Here is a 21,945-nt window from a genome sequence, read left to right as displayed (position 1 = left end):
TTCTTTACAACCCTGCTATACTTCATCCTAGCAGATGCTTCCCCAAGTTACTACGACATAAATATCTGGATTTTGGGGGGAGGGAGAGGGAATATTCTTCATAGCACCACTTATATCACATTCCCAGTCTAGTTAACTCTGGCTCCCAAATAATACAGTAGTCAGTACAAAGTTGATTTTTGTCTGACTCTTACTGAGAAGTTTAAAATACAAATAAAAACAAACGTTCAGTGTACACCTGATAAACATTCTGTTCATCATTACAAAAACATTTTAATAGTTTAATTTAGAAAAGAAGTTCTCAGGATGTACAGTAGTTCCCCCTTATCTGCGGAGGATACACTCCGAGATCCCCAGTGGATGCCTGAAACCACAGACAGTACTGAATCCCATATAATCATTATGTTTTTTCCTGTACATACATACCTGCGATAAAGTTTAATTTATAAATTAGGCACAGCGAGATTAACAAAAATTAATGATAAAACAATTATAACACTACACTGCAATCAAAGTTATGTGAATGTGGTCTTTCTCTTTTCCTCTGAAAATCTCTTCTGGCACTACATTCACCCTTCCTCCTCTGGTGATGGGAGAGGATAAAATGCCTACTCGATGAGATAAAGTGAGGTGAAGGATGTTAAGTACTGTGATGGAGCGTTAGATTGCTACTGACCTGACAATACATCACAAAAAAGATCATTTGCTTCCAGACTGCGGGTGACCCGGAGTAACTGAAACCGGAAAGTGAAGCCACGGATAAGGGGGTACTACCGCACATGCTCTATCAATGGGTCTCCTCACACTCCTCTGTTCCATTCAGAGACAACCTCATGTCATAATGGCCCCACGCCACAGCATATTTAAATGTCTTTTATGCCTACGCGGATAAAGTCTGTCAACATTCAATACTGCGACAGGTATTAAATTTTGTAGGATTTTAGAACCTGCGGTGGAAGCTAGGCTTGAGCACACACCTAGGAATTCAAATATCAACTTTAGCTTTTTCACACTTCATGTTTTAAAATAACCTCTCAGTGGTATTTCCTTCAAGGTTTCTACCTGGTTTGACCATTCAGCTAAAGTACAGATCCAGGGAAAGGGAGAGAAGAACTGTCATGCATCGAGTATCACCATGTGCCAAGATTTCCTCTTCTGAATTATGCCAAGATCTGGGAGAAATGCAAATCCTTCCAAAAATGTCTGGAGCATTTTGTGTAAGAAGAACAGGGAAGCAGTTTTCAGCTGCTTCTCTGTATCTGGGATTTTGTAATTTACTTCAGGAGATTTTTGGAGATATTCACAATGTCCTCAAAGTTAAAATACAATCCTTCTTTACATTAGGGCATACTTAGTAAATCCACCATGTTACATACTATCAACCTTCAGAGGACGTGCTTACTTTGGATTTATTTCTGCAAGTGCCGGATGCTTGTTGCTGTTCCACACCCTGTAGTTGTGAGTATTCTTCCATGCTGTAACAAAGGTTGTCCCATAGTCCGATAGTATCTTTTCGTTATCTGTCAATCAAATATTTGAAAGTTGAGCTGGACTGTAGCCAGTCAGGGATGTGAAAATTAACAACCAAAAAGGGTGAAGGAATGGCTTTGTCCCCTCCACCCCCCTGCTTTATAGGGGAGATAGCCTACCAGATATCAGGAAACTTGGGTCTAGTTCCAGAAATCCTGTTAAGAAGCTATGTGGCCTTTGGCAAGTCACTTAATCACTCAGAACTTCATTTTCCTAACCGGAAAATAAGAGGGTTGAGCCAGATATATTCTAAGGTTCCTTATAATTCCAAAATATTTCCACGTTCTCCTTACCAAGGTTAGGAGGCATAGTATTATTTAACAAAAACTGTAGGCTGGACAGTAACTGTACTGATGTATACATATGGAGTAGGCAATCAGAGCATCTTTCTGTCTTTTCACAAATTGTCATTTTTCTATTAAAAAATTAGAATGAATACATGAATTGGTTTTTTAGTCACTTTTTTCTTCTTTGCACTTTATCACACTATTTGGTGAAACTCATTCCTTAATTTCCAAGCATTTCACTGTTATTTTACTTAAAATAACAAAGGAATTTTCATATTTAATGTTGAAAACTTTTCAGTTCAAAAAAAATTTTTTTAATGTTTATTTTTGAGAGAGAGAGACAGAGAGAGAGAGACAGACAGACAGACAGACCCCGACCCAGACTCTGAAGCAGGCTCAGGCTCTAAACTGTCAGCACAGAGCCCAACGCGGGGCTCGAACTCAGACTGCGAAACCATGACCTAAGCCAAAGTTGGACACTTAATCTTAACTGATGGAGCCACCCCAGGAGCCCCACGGCTTTTTCATTATCATGAGGAAGCTTTAAGAGAGCATTTGTTCTGCTTGGAAGAACAGAAAACGTTTGGAGAATGGATTTGAATGGCTTTTTCTTCACATACTAATTATAAGTTGCTTGCTTTGAAGGTGAATCGTGACTTTTGTGGCTGGGAAAAAGGAAGAGGATACACATGGCTCTAAATGCAAAATATACGGAAATTCTTTTAAGAACGTATTCCTCAAACAGTTCACTAGGCTGAATCTCCTTTAACAGCAGCATGGGCCTGAGTCAGATTATTTGAGTTTAAATCACAGCTCAGTCTCTACCAGATGGATGAGCAACCTATTTAACCTTTCTGTGTCTCACTGCCTCCCTGTAAAAAGATGACAGGGTATGTACCTCCAGGACTGTTGTGAGGTTGAAATTAGTTAGTAGACATAAGGTGCTCAAAATAAAACAGGTCCCCGCACGTATGAAATGTTCCAAAAGAAAAAGAAAAAGAAAAAAAAAAAAAAGGCCAGTTACTACTATTATTCAGCACTTACAGCTATCGGGGCAAATATGTTTAAAAAGTAAATTACTCATGAAGCTAACATGACTGGTGGAGACTGGGGTTTTCTTACTAGATTACTGAATGATTCTGAACTTGAGCATTTAGTCTTGGGTGTCTCAGCCGCTACATCTGTAGAAGAGGCAGATATCTAAAAATATCTCAAATAAGGACAGAGTGTTCCTTTATAAATGAAGCACACACCCGGAGCCTGGGTTCCAAATGTCACACACACTTCATGAACAACTAACCTGAGAGGTGACAGTGGTGGGTTGATTACAACATCTACTGACAGGACAATGTGAATGTACTTAATGTTACCACGGAACTACGTACTTCTACATGGCAAAGATGGTAAATTTTAGGTTATGTGTGTTGCACCACATTTTTAAAAACTTCCCCCAAACAGTGGTAGAGGTAATTGGAAAAAAAGGAAAAACAAAAGCTCAACACTCTTTTAACAACAACAAAAATCTACCAAATCTTTGCTACATATCCATGGTGGTAGGTGACCATGTTGCAAAAGCTCGTTGTGGAGCTTCACTTGCTTTTTATAGATTTTCTTCTCTATGGGGAATGAGATGGTTTTAGCACAGGGGTGAGTCTTTTAGCTGCTCCACCCTAACCATTTAGTAGGAATAGCTCTTAGAATGTGAAATTGGAAGGCTTAATCATTGGGAATGTGATTTCCAGTGATTTCTACCTTTTATATTTCTCTTTTCTCCCTTCACAGATCTTAAAAACATGTAAGCAGTGTTTATAAATAGCCCCCACATCCTGACATGTCCTTCCTTCCATATGGCAGAGCACAAAGCAGCCACGTAAAAGCGATGAAGACCTGGATTTACCGTCTTGGAAAGTTTTGTTTTTTTTTTAAATAAAGAAAAGCTAAGTTTCAAAAACTACTTGAAACGTGATCCACTTTTGTAAAAGGATCACCACAAATACCACAAAGCTAAAACCCAAAACATATAAACAGAAAAAGGTCTGGGAGGATATAAAGTACTCAAAATGCTAAGAGAAGTTATCTCTGTATGAGGGAGTAACAGATAAGGTTTCAAAATGAAAATGTATTTCTTATGCAATTCAAAACCTCACAAAGATTACAAAAGGAAAAACTGGCTATGTGCTCCTTACCTAACTGCAGTGTGGCAGCCAGCAGCGCGTGGATGTAGACTGCAAACTGGGCTCGGATCCATTCATCACCTCCTTCCCAGCCTGTGCCATCCAGGAAGACGTCATCTCGGTTCTCCGTCACGTGCCTCACTAGGTAATCTGCGAACCTGAGGTCTGCGGTGGTCGGGTTAAGCAGCTTCCTGAGTTCCGGATCGTGGATCTGGATCAGAGCTTCTTCCACCTAGAGGGTACCCGGGTACAAGTCAGAGTCTGGCCATTCACACAGATATCCATGTAACACTTTAAAGAGTCACTACTGGGAAGCTGAAGCTGGAAATAAGAAAATACGAATAACAGCATTCTCAAAAAGTGAGGCTAAGAGGTTTTTACACTGAAGTTTTTTCTTTACTTCGAAAATCCTCATTTTATGGTTTTAGAAAACAGATACATTAATATTTGATTCTGAGTTACAAAAGTAACACATGTTGATTCTAAATATATTAGAAAATGGAAATGTGTAGTAAAAATCACCTTTGTCACACAACCAGAAATAATTACAATTTGTAAGTACAGTTGCTAAAAATCCTTCATTGAGTACATAGATACTTTGGAATATTCTTATAATGTAATATTTGAGATACAAAGAGATATATATAACTTACAGGCTACTTTTGAAATATAACAATAAATCACATAACTATGAACCCACCAACCAACTTCAGAACCAGAATGTAACCAGTAATATTGAAGCAACTCTGTCCTTCCATCTTTACCCTCTGCCTGGGGAGGTATGGACCTATTTTTTTTTCCCCTCAAAACTGGGATCCCCAAATTTTCATTTATCATACTATAAACATTTTCCCATGAAGCACGTTTTTGGTACTTTGTATTAGATATTATATGGGGCACCTGGGTGGCTCAGTCAGTTAAGTGTCTGACTTGATTTCAGCTCAAGTCATAATCTCATAGTCATGAGATCCAGCCCTGGGTCGGGCTCTGGGCATAAAGCCTGCTCTCCCACTCTCTGCCCCACCCCACTCCTACTTTCTCTCAGACACAAAATAAACAAATATTTAAAAAAAGTTTTATTTTTGGGATGCCTAGGTGGCTCAGTCGGTTGAGCATCTGGCTTTGGCTCACGTCATGATATCGCGGTTCGGTTCGTAAGTTCGAGTCCCATGTCGGGCTCTGTGCTGACAGCTCAGAGCCTGGAGCCTGCTTTGAGTCTGTGTTTCCCTCGCTCATGCTCTGTCTCTCCCTCTCTCAAAAATAAACATTAAAATTTTTTTTTTAAAGTTTTATTTTTAAAACAATTTTTAAATATTTTATGTTTATTTTTGAGAGAGAGAAAGGGAGGGAGGGAGGATGCGGGAGAGGCAGAGGAAGAGAATCCCAAGCAGGCTCTGTACTGCCAGCATAGAGCCCAATGTGGGGGCGCAAACTCACGAACCATGAGATCACGACCTGAGATGAGATCAGGAGTTGGACATCCAACCAACTGAGTCACCCAGGCGCCCCCCCAAAAAAAGTTTTATTAAAAAACAAAACAAACAAAGTATAAAAATCCAGGCTGGGTGAAATTTTTAAAAATTACTTCAATTTAAAAAGTGAACACGTGATTTAAATTTCTCATATGTTGATGTCAGATATTTATCTGTAGCTACTTCCTCTTCATATCAGGAGCAAATTAAACAGGTTAGAAGTATTTAAATTATTTAAACAATAAACACATTTTAATTTTGATATTGTAGTGGGACCAGACTGCCTGGCTTGCAATCCTGGGTCACTCCCACTTACCAGCCGTTTAATTTCCCTGCTCCTTATTTCCCAAACGTGTTAAGATCTGGACAGCATCTTATATATCTCACAGATTGTTATGAGACTTAGATCACTTAATACACCCTAAGGTGTGCAGGATGCATGGGACAGCAATTTTTACCTTTATTAGTGTTATTCCCGTGCTGTTAGAATTCCAGTTAACAAAGAAACAGGACCAGCAGCGTCAGGGACATGTACTCATATGCAAACCCACCTCCACAATGGCATCACTGAGGTGCTTCTGTTGTCGGAAGAGGATGTTAGTAGCCCCGGCAACAAATCCGCGAACGGTGACGTCAGAGAGAAGGTGGTGCTGCTGCAATGCCATATATGGCAGACACAGATATCCCTACGAGTTACGAGAATAATAGACCACATCAGAAAATGATGGGGCAGCCACCTGTTTTCAAGCTGAGACAGCCAACAGCAGGAAAGGAAACTCCCAAACTTGTCCCACCGCCATACCGTCCCTAGCACAGTTGATCTCCGACTCACTACCTTACTTATTCCAGGGAACCCTCGGGTCTTGACTGCACGGAGTCCAGTTAGTCACTAACCTCTTCCATGTGTGCTGGTCTAACATGAAAATCGTCTTACTTGATCACTTTGTTCTCGGTTCAACTTAAAAGATTTCACGGTAACTAATGAAATGGATTTTTTCAGTTAGGAAATGAAATATTAAACCCATTAAAAAAGTATGTTGTTTAGTAGAAAGCTGTTAGTTCTTCCAGGAAAATTTGAAAACACATAACCAGTGACATACTGTTATGAGAACAGCAAAGCACTGCATATGGCATTTGTTTACTTGCCCTATTGTTAAAAATCATACGAAAATATTTCAAGATATTTGCTACATGTTTAAAGCAAAGAAAAAAAAAGACACTGGCAGTAGTTATATATTTAACTTCTGTTTGAACTGGTATTGGAAAATACTGCCCTGAAAATTATAGTCGAATTGCAAACCACAGCAGGCAGTTAAGTGTATAAAAGGCAGCATATTTCCTGAGAAATAAAGCTGTTAACACTGCAATGATGAAATGAAGGAGGATATGGCATTTCTGTTGGAAGACTATCAATCAAAATAGATATCCAACAAGTGGCACAATTTGTGTAATGAAGCCAGGAGGGCAGAATTGTTGAACCCCTGAACTTTTCAATCTCAAGTCCTGTGACAGTTTTACTTTTTTTTTTTTTTTTCACTTCTCATCACTTTTTTTAAACAAACACTGAACTAGAGAGCATTCTCTGGATGATGTCTTGTTTTTGAGGGCAGGAGACATCTCTTTTGCTACTTCATGTTCTTCACTGTGTCCTGTGATGTGCTTTGTACCTAACAGGTTGTTGTTAAATATCTTAATATGGGAGAGAAGACTTCCAAAAGTTGGAATATAGGTCCAGTAACCTACTTTTATTCTTTTTCTTCACAGTATCTTCCTCCATTTAATAAAATGCTGACCGATAGAAACAGCAGAAATAACCCATTTATGCATTAGAGATACTCAGTACAGCACTTCTCAACCCATGCCCCTCTTGGGACTAAAGGCTGGAAAGACCCCTGTTCCTCATTCAGAATGACTCAGCTGGTAAGGCTCAGGGTTCATGCTTTACTTTGTGAGCTCTGTATTTAAAAACAGACTCCCCCTGATCCCAAGTACCTGTTTCTAAACATAAACATTACAATATTGAACGCTCTTTATATATTACACCAGCATGAAAACAAAGAAGTAGGTTTTAAAAAATCAATAGTTCAGGGGCGCCTGGGTGGCTCAGTTGGTTGAGTATCCAACTTCGGCTCAGGTCACGATCTCGCAGTTGACGAGTTCGAGCCCCGCATCGGGCTCTGTGCTGACAGTTCAGAGCCTGGAGCCTGCTTCGATTCTGTGTTTCCCTCTCTCTGCCCTCCCCCACTCATGCTGTGTCTCTGTCTCAAAAATAAAATAAACATTAAAAAAATATTTTTAAAAATCAAGAGTTCAAAGCTTTTAGAAATATTAAAAAATTACATTCCTTAAAAAACTACATGTATGCTTCTTTGACCAGCATTCTACTTCTTATATTATCCTACAGATACACCTGCTCATATGTGAGATTTGTAAAGAGTTATTTATTGCAGCCTTGTTTTTTATAGCAGCAAAATATTCGAATCCTAACCATTCATGGGCAGGGAACTGAATAAATCATTTGTCTATACAATGGAACATCCTGCATTGATAAAGGATGCTCTATACAATGGAACATCCTGCACTGATAAAGGATGCAAGTCACTTCCAAGGAATAGTTGGTGAAAAAATATAAAAATGGGGTATAGGGGCGCGTGGGTGGCTCAGGTGGTTGAGCATCCGACTCAGGTAATGATCCCAGGGTTGTGAGATTAAGCCCTGTGTCAGGGCTCTGGGCTGAATGTGTGGCCTGCTTGAGATTCTCTCACTCTCTAAAATTAAAAAAAAAAAGGGGGGGGTATCGTCTGGTACCATTTGTGTAAAAAAGGAGGGGAAAATATCTACACACTTATGTATATATAAAATACCCCCAGAGAAAACAAAAGACTAATAATGCTGGTTACCACTGTAACCATGCTTTGGAATCTTCTGAATACTGAACCATGTGAAAGTATTACATATTTATAAAATTAATTAAAATAGTTCAAAATAGTCTTAAAATTGTGTCACAGTTACTTTTAATAAATGATCTATTTTTCCCTAAATCTTTTAGAGCTCCTTATTGTACGGTGGCAACAAGAGCACAAATCCTTTCACATAAAGCAGCCTCCATACCCAAGCCCCCTCCTGGCTTTTTACTTTTCTAGGATACTTTAATTTCCGTATGTGGAGCTATAGAATAGTAAAAACAAAAATCCAGGGGCACCTGGGTGGCTCAGCCGGTTAAGCGCCGGACTTCAAGCTCAGGTCATGATCCCAACAACTCAGAGCCTGAAGCCTGCTTCAGATTCTCTGTCTCCCTCTCTCTCTGCGCCCCCCCCCCCCCACTCACGCTCTCTCTCAAAAATAAACATTAAAAAAAAAAATTCAAACAGTATTTGCACACCCATGTTCATAGCAGCATCATTCACAATAGCCAAAGCATGGAAGCAACTCAAATGTCCATTGACAGATGAACAGATAAAGTATGATATATGCATACAATGGAGTATTATTCAGCCTGAAAGGACAGAAATTGTGACGTATGTTACAGCATGGATGAACCTTGAGAATATTAAGTCAAACAGGCCAGTCACAAAAAGATAAATAATGTATGATTCATTTAGAGTAGTTAAAATCATAGGAACAGATGTATGGAAACCAATTTGACAATAAATTTCATATATTAAAAAAAAAAAATCATAGGAACAGAAAGGGTGGTTGCCTAGGGTCAGGGGTAGGGGTAGGGGTAGGGGTAATGGGAGGTTATGGTTTAACGGGTATAGAGTTTCAGTTCAAGATGAGAAAGTTCTGGAGATCTATAGCACAAGGATGTGAATGTAACTTAACATTACTAAACTGTATGCTTAAAAATGCTTTAAAAAAACCAGATAAATACATATACATATACACACATATATATGTATATGTATATATTATATATTTTAACACAGTTAAGAACCAGACAAAACCCCTACATCTCTGCTTGGTAAATCTAGCAGAACTGTCATGAGCTAATAATCCATGAGCTAATAATCTGAGCTGAAAAAGCAGTGTGTCTTCTCTCTAGTGACTTAGAAAGTGCTATAGTATGATCAAGACTGTATGCCATCTTCTCACCTCTCCTTTGGTCAGGGATGATAAACATGTTCATGAATTGGAAGCCTCCCTGGTATAGGGATGTCCATTCTCTCCACAAACTCTTATCTAGAGTTTGAAGATAATCCTAAAATTGATGTGGAAATGCAAAGGACTAAGAAACGCTTGAAGAACAATAATAAGAGGGGGAGAGCCTTTTCTCTGCCTGATAGGATATATGTACAGTGTGGGACCACCCCGGGGATAGATAAATATACCAATGGAAGAATAAGAGTCCAGAAAGACTCCTTCCTCAAACATACACAAACGAATTCCAGTTAATAATAACGAAATTGTGCAAGGCAAAACTATACAGCCTAAAATTTTTTTTATTATATTTATTTTGAGAGAGAGAGAGAGAGAGCGAGTGCGAGTTGGGGAGGGACAGAGAGAGAGAGGGAGACACAGAATCTGAAGTAGGCTCCAGGCTCTGACCTATCAGTGCTGAACCCGACACCGGGCTCGAACTCACGAGTGTGAGATCATGACCTGAGCCGAAGTCAGACGCTCAACTGACTGAGCCACCCAGGTGCCCCAAAACTACAGAGCTTTGAAAGATAACCCAGGAAACTGTCTTCATGACCTCGAGGTGGGGGTGGGGGGGATGCTTAAATAAGATTCCCAAGGCACTAACCACAAAGTAAAAAAAATGATGAACAGAAAAGGTATTTAGAATATATTAAGTCCCACAAATCAGTGACAAGGAAGTTTTTAGTTTTTTAAAAATGTTTTTATTTATTTTTGAGAGACAGTGCGAGCATGAAGGTGGGAGGAGCAAAGAGAAAGGGGGACACAGATCTGAAGCAGGCTGCAGGCTCTGAGCTGTCAGCACAGAGCCCGATGCGGGGCTTGAACCCATGAACCTCGAGATCACGACCTAAGCCAAAGTTGGACGCTTAACTAACTGAGCCACTCAGGTGCCCCAAGGACGAGTTTTGAACACATACCACAAAGGATATGGAAAGATGCTCAGCCTCAAAAGTAATTACAGAAAAAAATGCAAACCAAGAGACACAAGATACTATCAGGTTGGCTAAGTGTTAAACTAAATATTAAAAAGGCTGGCAATACCAAGTGTTGGTGAGAATGCAGAGCAATGGGAACTCACACCCTGCCTTGGGAATGGAGGACATTGCCACACCACTTTAGCAAACAATTTGGAATTCTTCTAGTAAAGCTGAGGGCACCCATTCCACATAATCCAGTATTCTTGCTTTTAAGTACTGAATGCTACAGAAACTCTGGCATGTGTCTAGCAAGACTCCTGAGTAAGATTTTCATAGCAGCATTACTTATAGTAACCAGAAACCGGCAACAATGGAGATGTCCATCCACACATCTGATTAGTTGCAGAATAGCTGAAAATGGAAAACTACATAGAAATAACAACATGCAATGTCAGGCAAAAACACGGATGAAACTAAAAACAAGGTCAAGAGGAAAAAAAAAGTGTGGTTCCAGTTACTTAAATAAAAATTCATAAACATGCATCCAGGACTTTTTGGCTAGCCAATCAAGGTATTTGTAGATTCCCTAAATTTGAAAATGACAAGCAGAGTGCCTGGGTGGCTCAGTCGGTTGAGTGTCCGACTCTTAACTTCAGCTCAGGTCAAGATCCCAGAGTCGTGGGATTGAGCCCCATGTCGGGCTCTGCACCAAGTGTGGAGCCTGCTTAAGAGTCTTTCTCTTTCTCTCTCTCCTTCCCTCTGCCCCTCTGCTCTGCTCTACTCACACATGCTCTCTAAAATGAATGAATGAATGAATGTATGGATGAATAATGAAAGAAGAAAAGAAAGAGAAAGAAAACAAAATGACAAGCTGCAAGCAAGCAAACCAAATATAAGCTCAGAAGCAATAATTAAAGGAGGTTAATACATGTAGCAAAAAAAAAAATCTAGTTTCCAACTACGTATGTTTTTAACTTTTTCATAAGTTTATCGTTTTACTAAAAAAGTTAAAATAAATTAGGAATTCAAAATCAAGTGATCTTCTGATGGAGGCAATATTTTAAAAGCCAAGGGTACCAAATAGATATAATTTAAAAACCTAAGTAACTGATCTCTGAAAAAAGACACAAAAGTCTCAAAAAGAATTTAGTGGCTGCCTAAAATTATCTTCCCTATTTCTTAGATACTAAAAATAAAAATCCCTTTTATTCAATTAGAGTTGCCTCAATTGAGGGGACTTTTCATCGGAATTCCATTTATGGAAAGACCTAATTTTTACCAAATAATAAATATTATCTCATACCTGGAGAAGAGGAGGCAGAAGTGGACTCATGACACTAAAACAAGTGGGAACCCTAACTCCCAGGGCCCCAGGCCTTCGGGCTGCCCCTAACCCTAACTGCTTTGTTCCAGTATGTAGACAATTCTAGTACTCTGTTTTTGTTTTTTTTTTTTTAATGTTTATTTATTTTTGAGACAGAGAGAGACAGAGCATGAACGGGGGAGGGTCAGAGAGAGGGAGACACAGAATCTGAAACAGGCTCCGGGCTCTGAGCTGTCAGCACAGAGCCTGATGCGGGGCTCGAACTCACAGACCGCGAGATCATGACCTGAGCCGAAGTCGGCCGCTTAACCAACTGAGCCACCCAGGCGCCCCAAGTACTCTTTGAATAGTAAGGTAGGAAGATTTAAAATCAGGGAAAGACATAAGAAAAACCCTCAGGATGGTCTTCCACATCTGAAAATACTACCCCAACTTGTTTAGCTTTTTTCCATTTCCCTCATTCTCCTTCAACTTTTCTCTAGTTCTAAAGTGGTCTAGTCCAGCAGAGTGTATATATGATATAGGAGAATTCTCTAATTTTCCTCCTCCTTCTTTGGTTCCCCTCATTCTTTCCCTTCACCTTATGGGTACTGTACCCAAACACTGCCTCTAATCCCATCTTCTCTCCCTCAGCACCCAGGTTTCTTCTCTACACTTCAGAAATCAACTCTCGGGACAGGTTCAAGCATATTTTAGCATCTGGGATAGATGGCAGTGATTCAGTAAGCCTCATTTCTGAGAGTGACATGAAAGGCATCATTCTCCAGCAATTTCAAGTACCAGAGAGAAGACTAGAAAGCTGGAGAGCTGAGGAATCTCTTCCAGACATAAATGTTTTTATTATGTAGAAATTTGTTTCTATTTATTCATATGCTAACTGAGTCAGGGGACTAGTCAGCTTATTATTCTCTTCAAAGCTCAAAATCCTGGGGTGCCTGGGTGGCTCAGTCGGTTAAACTGCCGACTTCGGCTCAGGTCATGATCTCGCGGTCCGTGAGTTCGAGCCCCACATCGGGCTCTGTGCTGACAGCTCAGAGCCTGGAGCCTGTTTCAGATTCTGTGTCTCCCTCTCTCTGACCCTCCCCCGTTCATGCTCTGCCTCTCTCTGTCTCAAAAAAAAATAAACGTTAAAAAAAAAAAAAAAAAAAAGCTCAATATCCTACCTTCAGGAATATTCTGCAAGCTTCTCTCTGGCTATTTTTAAAATCACTTTTAAGAACTTTGGCTAACCTAATTCCTTCTGTATAATAAATCTTTCATAATCTTCAAGAGAAAAAAAAAGCCTAAACATAATTCACTTTTAAGAATATTTCGTGTTAACTATACTTCAACTAAAAAAAAGAATATTTCACACTCCAAAGTTACTGAAAGAAATCAGCGTTTGCATTTACAATTGTGATTAAATGACAAATTAATCAGTATAGCAGTAAGCCCATCATACACTCAGTATTGGTATAATGCACACCAACAGACTATTCTGCCAAACATGGTTTATTGACAGCCCACAAAATATATGTTTATTTTGCTTTAATTCAGCAACCTCATGGACAAAAACAAAATCCCTCCCCAGTTAATCACCCTCTTGACATCTCCACAATGATAAAAATTGGAGGGTCAGTGGGTAATGCAGCCACGTGAAGGCTTCAAAAATATAGGCAGTTCTTACACCCTCATGTGAGTTCAGAAAACCCACAACTGGTGGCTACTGACCATACCTAGTAGAGTGAGAACCCTGAGTTTTCTCCCCAGGTTCCTAAATCCCAGCTTTAGGAAACTGTGCATTAGTTTGATCATAAAATCAATTAAGGTAATTTCAGAATCCCCTAGCAGGCCACAAAATGAACAAAGCATTTCCCATTATCTATGCAGCATTACTAACGCAGGGCAAATACTTATTTGTAAAGTTGGAGAAACCCAGGAAGAATTCATCCTAGAGGAAGAAATACATGTTCAAATCAATGCTACCCATCTTCCTTTTCCACATAAAGTTTTACTTCATAGATAAAGGATGCTATTTGGAGAAAATCATAAAATTTGCTGTAGTTACTAGAAAGGTGGATCTTGCAAGACACATGGATAGAAGAACTTAGAACCTAGTATGGTACCTGGCATATGTGACACTATGGTCAGAGACAACCACGGCACTATACATATGTATCTTACGGTTTTCAAGGAAAGTTTTCAGACCTGAAAATATGTTCAATACTGTAAGTTAAATTCCAAAAGGTTGTCAGTTTCTTTAAGGGCCTCAATAAGGAACACAAGCTTTACCTTTGTGAAGATGGCCAGGGGCATGCCATACTGGTCCTCTTCCAAACCAGAAATTAGCCCTGGTATCAGGACCACCTGGCCTGTATTAGCTTGAGGTTGTACAGTAATTGGAGGACTGTCTGAGGGCACAGACTCCTTTGGAAATGAGTTTGTCTGTTCTGACCCCGCCTGTTCCTTTTCTTTCAAGGTGGGGTCCTCCAAGACACTAGGATCCAAGGTCTCCCAGTCACTTTCTGAAGATTCTGGAGATGGGCGAGAAGGAGGTTTCAAATATTGACTGGTATCACTGGGTTCCTGTCCTTTGCTGCTGTCCTCTTCCGCTTGGAGCAAAGGTTCTTCAGTCTTGATGCCAGCATCTCCTCCATGGTTCCCTGTCATGATTTTCTTAACAGTTCCTGAGTTGGTATTTAACATTTCAGGCGCGGACATAGAAACCAAATCATCTGCAGGTGGATTACTTTCATGAAGCCCAGCATCTTCAGACATACTCTTTCGGGGTCTGTACTGAGAACAGTCACTGAGACCATGTTCAATCATGCCTACAACACACAATGTTGGAGAACATCTAGGCTTACAATAAGGTGGGAGAAAATAAGAGTTGCATATTCCATTTTAATTAGAACTAGAACTCTCCTATAAAAATTTTAATAAGTTATGCTTGCATATATTTTAATTAAAGGAAAAAAAAAAAAGACAAGAAAAATCTCGTACAAAAGAGAGAAACTCAGGGGTGCCTGGGTGGCTCAGTTGGTTGGATGGCCGACTTTTTATTTTAGCTCAGGTAATGATCTCGTAGTTCGTGAGTCTGAGCCCCACACTCGGTTCTGTGCTGACAGGACTATAGATCCTGCATGGGATGTGTCTCCTCTCTCTGCCCCTCCCCTGCTTGTGCTCCCTCTCTCTTTTAAATTTTTTTTTTTTTCAACGTTTTTTATTTATTTTGGGGACAGAGAGAGACAGAACATGAACGGGGGAGGGGCAGAGAGAGAGGGAGACACAGAATCGGAAACAGGCTCCAGGCTCCGAGCCATCAGCCCAGAGCCTGACGCGGGGCTCGAACTCACAGACCGCGAGATCGTGACCTGGCTGAAGTCGGACGCTTAACCGACTGCGCCACCCAGGAGCCCCTCCCTCTCTCTTTTAAAAATAAACTTAGGGGCGCCTGGGTGGCTCAGTCGGTTAAGCGTCCGACTTTGGCTCAGGTCATGATCTTGCGGTTCGTGAGTTCAAGCCTCGCGTTGGGCTCCGTGCTGACAGCTCAGAACCTGGAGCCTGTTTCAGATTCTGTGTCTCCCTCTCTCTCTCTGACCCTCCCCAGTTCATGCTCTGTCTCTCTCTGTCTCAAAAATAAATAAACGTTAAAAAAAAAAAAAAAAAGAAAACTATTTTTTTTTTATTTTATTATTTTTTTTTAATATATATTTTTTTAACGTTTATTTATTTTTGAGACAGAGAGAGGCAGAGCATGAACGGGGGAGGGTCAGAGAGAGAGGGAGACACAGAATCGGAAGCAGGCTCCAGGCTCTGGGCCATCATCAGCCCAGAGCCCGACACGGGGCTCGAACTCACAGACCATGAGATCGTGACCTGAGCTGAAGTCAGACGCTTAACCGACTGAGCCACCCAGGCGCCCCAAAAAGAAAACTATTTTAAAAAAATAAAAATAAAAAAATAAACTTAAAAAACAAAAAAACAAAAGAGAGAAACCCACTGCCAAAAGAAAATCATGTTAAAATAGAAATATTTTCCCTAACAAGTTTATCCTTGAAAAATTTTTATCATTGAAAGTTCCAGTACAAGTTAAATAAAGAGTAGATACTGTTATCCTCTTACCTGGAAAAAGGGATAACACAGTCATCAGGGCACCCACCAATTTATTCACTGGAGAAATATAAAAGAGAACCTGAAATGGATTCAATCAAAATTAAATTAGAAAATCCTGGGTCTACAATATCAAAACAAAAAAGGTAGGGGGGAGTACAGAAGGGAAGATTCTTTACAGAAGAGTAACACCTAATAAATAAAACATTAATGAAAGAATCAAAAAAATCACCAAGCATCCATCATGATTCAGTTAAAAATTACCAGTGGGAGCTAAAACTATTGTGAAAGGTTGTTGGGCAAGGGGCTCTTCACATAGCTTCAAATTTATCATCCCACAGATTAGCTATTAGTTGCAAATAGAAACACAAGTACCTCACTATGAAGAAATCTGGCAACTACCACCTTAATCAAATGATTAAATTTCACATCACCAGCGATAGTACCAACAATTATGAGCCTCCTGGTGTGATAACTCTGTGGAGGACACACCACCACTTGTATAGTATCCTCGCCCAAAAAAGTTTAAGCTGCAATTAGCCACAAGAAAATAATCAGGCAAATATAATCTTAAACTTTAGCCTGGATTTAAGTGTTTGTTTATTTTTGAGAGAGAGAGTACAAGCAGGGGAGGGGCAAACAGAGAGGGAGAGAATCCCAAGCAGACTCTGTGCTGTCAGTGCAGAGCCTGACGCAGGGTTTGACCTCATGAACCGTGAGATCAATGACCTGAGCCTAAATCAAGAGTCTGATACTTAACCAACTGAGCCACCCAGGTGCCCCTAGTCTGGATTCTTTGGGGGGGGGGGGGGGGGGAGGGAAGCCAATGACACGAAAAACAAAAAGAAACAACAGCAAGGTGGTACAGCTGTTTGAGATTAAAGAGGACTACCATGCAGTACATGATTCTTAGTCCCCAAAGTGGAAACAGCAACTAGTTTATAGGACATTATTACAACAACTCAAGAATTTGAAAATGGACTGATTAGATGTCATTTATTGCATCAATGTTACAATTTCTTGAACGTGAAAATGGTATCTTATATGAGAATACACTTAGTCTTAAGAAAGAAATATATCCTAACGTATTTAGGGGTAAAGTACCATGATCTTAAAATTAGGATTCAGGGGGAGAAAATGAACCTATATAAAGCAATATAATGCAAAAGTGGCAAAATGTTAACAAATGGTAAATGCAGATCAAGGGTATAAAAGTTCATTATAGGATTCTATCAACTTTTCTGCAGGTTTGACATTTTTCAGAATAAAAACTGAGAAAAAAATCACAAACAGGATTAGATATTGCATGAAATGTAACAATGGTCATCATTAAATTGGTTGGAAAAAAAACAAGCAAAGATTTGCTTAGGTGAGTTTTTTTTCCCCCATTATAAACAAATTATTTAGTGACACTCAAGTGCTATCTGACAGAGCACAGTACCCACAATTGTCTATGTTTTCCTTACAGAGTAATCTTGAGTGCTTTGCAAGTATGGAGAAACCAAATGTTGCATTAAAGGGCAGCCTGATTTCATCAAATCAGTATGAAAAGAGCGTACCTGTGATTTGCCACATTACATAAAGATACATGATCATAAATGCCACTGCATGTAACTAGTTTAAGTTCTATTTTGCAAGACTGTTGTTTCAGATACGTACATCTATATGTGCTCTGGGTTGCAATGTAAAGCATTTTTTATTATGAATACCAAAGTTTGAAACCTACAACAACAAAAAACCTACAACCTGATCAAAAAATGGGCAAAGGACTTCAACAGACTTCAAGGAAGTCATACAAATGACCAATAAGCACATGAAAAGGTGGTCAACATTACTAACCATTAGGGAATGCAAATTAAACCCAGGAGATACTACCTCATACCTATTAGAATGGCCACTATCAAAAAAACTAAAAAATAGCAAATGTTGGTAAAGATGTAGAGACACTGGAACCCCTGTGCATTACTGGCAGGAATGTAAAATGGTGCAGCCACTATGGAAAACAGTATGGTGGTTCATCAAAAGAATTAAAAGTAGAATACCGTCTGGTCCAGCAATACCACTTCTGGGTATATACACAAAAGAATTGGAAGCAAGGTGTTGAAGAGATGTACACACACCATTCATGAGAGTCAGAAGGTGGAAGCAACCACCTTCAAATGTCCATCAAAGGACGAAGGGATAAACAAAATGTGGTATGTACAACAGATATTATTCAGCCTTAAAAAGGAAGGAAATTCTGACACATGGATCAGCCTTGAGGACATTATGCTTAGTAAAATAAGCCAGTCGCAAAAAGACATACTGAATGATTTCACTTATATAAGAACTTAGTGTAGCCAAATTCATAGAAACCGTAAGTAGAAGGGTCAGGGTCAGTGGGAATAAGAAAATGGGAAGTTATTTAAGGGATACAGTTTTAGTTTTGCACAATAAAGAGTTTGTGAGTGGATGATGATGATAGCACAACAATGTGAAGGTATGTAATGCCACTCAACTATACACTTAAAAATGGTTAAGATGGTAAATTATATGTTACGTGTATTTTACAACAATTAAAAATTTGGCTAAGAAGTTAAAAACATTGTTGGGGTACCAAATGAGCCACCCAGGCTCTCCAGGAATAAATACTTTTAAGGTAACAAACCATACTAGACTAAACCATACCAGCCATAAATGGCTGACTTTCAACAACTGTTCCACCCCTACTCTGCTTAGCACAGTAATATGGTATATAAAACTGGCCCCAGAGGTCCCTGAGTGGCTTAGCTGGTTAAGCATCCAACCTATTGATTTCGGCTCAGGTAATGATCTCCCCGTTTGTGAGATCTAGCCCCATGTCGGGCTCTACACTGACAGCGAGGAGTCTGCTTGGGATTCTCTCTCCCTCTGTCTCTGCCCCACCCCCAACTCAGGCTTGTGTGTGCTTGACTCTCTCAAAATAAATAAGTAAACTTAACACAATAACAAAAAACTGGCCCCAGACCCAAGGGTGGCTCCTGATTAGTCTCAACCAGAGGCGAAGCCAACGTTTTCTATAAAGGGTTATAAATAGTAAGAATTCTTCCTTTGTAGGCAATATATATAGTCTCTGTCACAACAATTCAACTCTGCCACTGTAGTGCAAAAATACCCTTAGTGATAAGTAGATGAATGAGTATAACTGTGTTCCAATAAAACTTTATTTATAAAAACAGGGGTGGGCCAGATTTGGTAGAACCTTGGTTTGTAGAACCTTGGTCTAAAATCATAGCAATCCCATCTCTTTGTACTAGAGAGTGGTGTGGACCCCAAGTTAAAACCAATCAGTATATGTACTTCTTTGGCAACAATTTTTTATTCATTCTAGGCACATGGCCTCATGGGTCTAAACAAACTGAAAGGAAGATTCTTTTTAATGGTTTGGGAATAGGTATAGACCAGTTATCTGGCAATTAACTGGCAGTTAACCTACACTACAAGGGAAATCAGGCTCAGGATAAAGCTAGCACTGCAGACTGTAAAGCAAAGAGATGGAAAAAAATCTAGGTACTTAATTATACCGTAGAATCAACCAGTCCTGAAGTCTGCCATAAGCCAATACATATCCGTATTATTTAAGTCAGTTTAAAAAATTTTTTTTTAATGTTTATTTATTTTTGACAGAGAGACATAGCATTAGTGGGGGAGGGGCAGAGAGAGAGGGAGACACAGAATCCAAAGCAGGCTCCAGGCTCTGAGCTGTCAGCAGAGCCCGACGCAGGGCTCGATCTCACAAACCTCAAGATCATGACCTGAGCCGAAGTCAAGATGCTTAACTGACTGAGCCACCCAGGCGCCCCTAAGTCAGTTTAAATTGTTTTTTATTTATTTATTTTTTTACATTTATTTATTTTTGAGAGACAGAGTGAGACAAAGTTGAGAGTTGGGGAGAGGCAGAGAGGGAGGGAGACACAGGATTGGAAGCAGGCTCCAGGCTCCAAGCTGTCAGCACAGAGCTCGACGTGGGGCTCAAACTCACAAACTGTGAGATCATAACCTGAGCCGGAGTCGGACACTCAACCGACTGAGCCACCCAGGCACCCCTAAATTGGACTTTTATGTTCCCTGTAGTCAAAACTATTCTGATAACTGGATACTGTCAAATTGTCCCCAGAAAAGACTACACAAATTTATACTTCTACGGTAGTGAACAATAGGTGCTTCAGTATACCACAATTTGATAGACAAAAAAAGTCTTAATTTATAATTTACAATTAGGTTTTAAGTTTATATAGTATTTAAGAAATGCCAATAACTGTTAAATATTTCATTCCTTCAAATCTCACCTTTTTCTCAAGAAGAATTAGTTTAAACAGGATTAAGACCTAAAGAAAAAAAATACTATATTAAAATAAACTCATGCTTTTTATTTATTTCCCTTTTCCCTTCCTCAAACATAACCATAGATCATTTAATCAATAATATTAACTATAATGCTTAAAAATACACTGGAAATTATTAACTTATGCTGAAAAATAAAAAATTATGTGTCTTCTAAAAAAATGTGAGAACCCCTTAAATCTCTAACAAATTGTGCTTTTTGGAAAGTTATGCATTTCTGCTTGAAATATTTGCAAGCTCCTTAAAGGGCAGGGACTATTCATTTATTTCTGGATGTCCAGGGCATTCACATAGCAGATACTCAATAAGTGTTTATTAAATGAATAATCAATGTGTATATATCCCAGTCAGCATATACTTTAATAATAAAGATCAGATAAGTATAGATATTTTAAGGGAAAATGTTTCACTATGAGCAACATATAAAGTGTTCTGCAAGATTAAAACAGGTTTCTTTCTGCTCTAACTTCATGATATCTGAAATTACAAAGGCAACAGAAAAAAGTATCCTCTCCTGCACAGAAATAGACAGTATTCCTATACAGTACTTTAAAAACTTTCTATCAGATAAGCACTAACACTACCAACACTTTCAACTTTTACCCTTATGAGTACTGTCTTAGAAGAACTAAAACCTAGTATGCCACAATCTCCATTTGACTTTGTAGCACATGGAATTTACTAAGTTAAATGAATACAACTTTAATACATCATAAGTTAAATAAGGTATCATACCTTATGTCGAAAATGAAGCACAAGATCTCGAGGAGACAGACCTACAATGTTAACAAGAAAGCTAATCTGTGATGACAACATATGGGTTTTGTTAAAGAAAGATTTCTCCCCATCAAAAGAAAGGCGGGTAAAAAACAGGAATGGTAAGAATATGCAAATATTAAAATACTTATGTAATATTCCATTATGTACACATATACTCAGGATTTAATCAAACAACTGGGGCACCTGGGTGGCTCAGTCAGTTAAATGTTGGACTCTTGATTTCAGCTCAGGTTATGATCTCATGGTTCATGAGGCTGAGCCCCGTGTCAGGTTCCACACTGGAATTCTCACTCTCCCTCTCTGTCCTTCCCCAACACACATGCTCATGTGTGTGCGCTCTCCCCCACCCCAAAATAAAAAACCCAAAACCAAAAAACAAAGAATTTCTCAAATAACTATTAACAGTCAAACACAGCATGGTCGAATGGAACTTTTTACAATGATGGAAATGTTCTACATCTGTGCTGTCCAATACAGTAGCCACATGTGGCCAATGAACATTTGAAATGTAGCCAAGTTGGGGTGTCTGGGTGGCTCCATCAGTTAAGTGTCCAACTTTTGGTTTCGGCTCAGGTCATGATCTTCAGGTTCATGAGTGCGAGCCTGGCACTGTCATTGCAGAGCTTGCCTGGGATTCTCTCTCCCTCTCTCTGCCCCGCCCCTACTTGCACACAGGTGCTCTCTCTAAAAATAAATTAAAAAAAAAAAAAAGAAATGTATCAAGTGTACTGACAGACTGACTTTTTAACTTTATTTAACTTTTACTAATTCTAATCCAAATGTAAATAGTCACATGAGGCTAATGGCTACTGCTCTGGGCAATGCAGCTCTACTGTTTCCTCCCCATTCTACAAGTATCTTACA

At 39.3% G+C, this 21,945-nt stretch overlaps 1 protein-coding gene across 8 annotated transcripts in view; it reads right to left on the bottom strand.

Annotated features, from left to right (window-relative positions):
- The window catches only part of AVL9 (AVL9 cell migration associated), a 79,101-nt gene that overhangs the window by 17,553 nt on the left and 39,603 nt on the right, over window positions 1-21,945 (bottom strand). For 6 of the 8 annotated variants that reach the window (XR_007460043.1, XR_007460044.1, XR_007460045.1 and 3 more), the window contains exons 7-13: window positions 21,037-21,077; window positions 20,247-20,285; window positions 15,952-16,021; window positions 14,119-14,657; window positions 6,015-6,149; window positions 4,004-4,223; window positions 1,403-1,520 (exon numbers count right to left, since the gene is read on the bottom strand). Coding sequence is in view for 1 of the 8 variants with exons in the window: in XM_049641661.1 (XP_049497618.1) it covers window positions 1,403-1,520; window positions 4,004-4,223; window positions 6,015-6,149; window positions 14,119-14,657; window positions 15,952-16,021; window positions 20,247-20,285; window positions 21,037-21,077 (1,162 nt within the window). In the remaining 7 variants the exon portion in view is untranslated. Of the gene's footprint in view, window positions 1-1,402; window positions 1,521-1,649; window positions 1,744-1,823; window positions 1,946-4,003; window positions 4,224-6,014; window positions 6,150-14,118; window positions 14,658-15,951; window positions 16,022-20,246; window positions 20,286-21,036; window positions 21,078-21,945 lie in introns of those variants that run through there. The other 2 variants (XR_007460049.1, XR_007460048.1) reach the window with 2 other exon arrangements.

The sequence above is a fragment of the Panthera uncia genome, chromosome A2 (assembly GCF_023721935.1).
Source record: "Panthera uncia isolate 11264 chromosome A2, Puncia_PCG_1.0, whole genome shotgun sequence".
Classification (NCBI taxonomy): Eukaryota; Metazoa; Chordata; class Mammalia; order Carnivora; family Felidae; genus Panthera; species Panthera uncia.
This window is presented reverse-complemented; position numbering and strand designations above follow the sequence as displayed.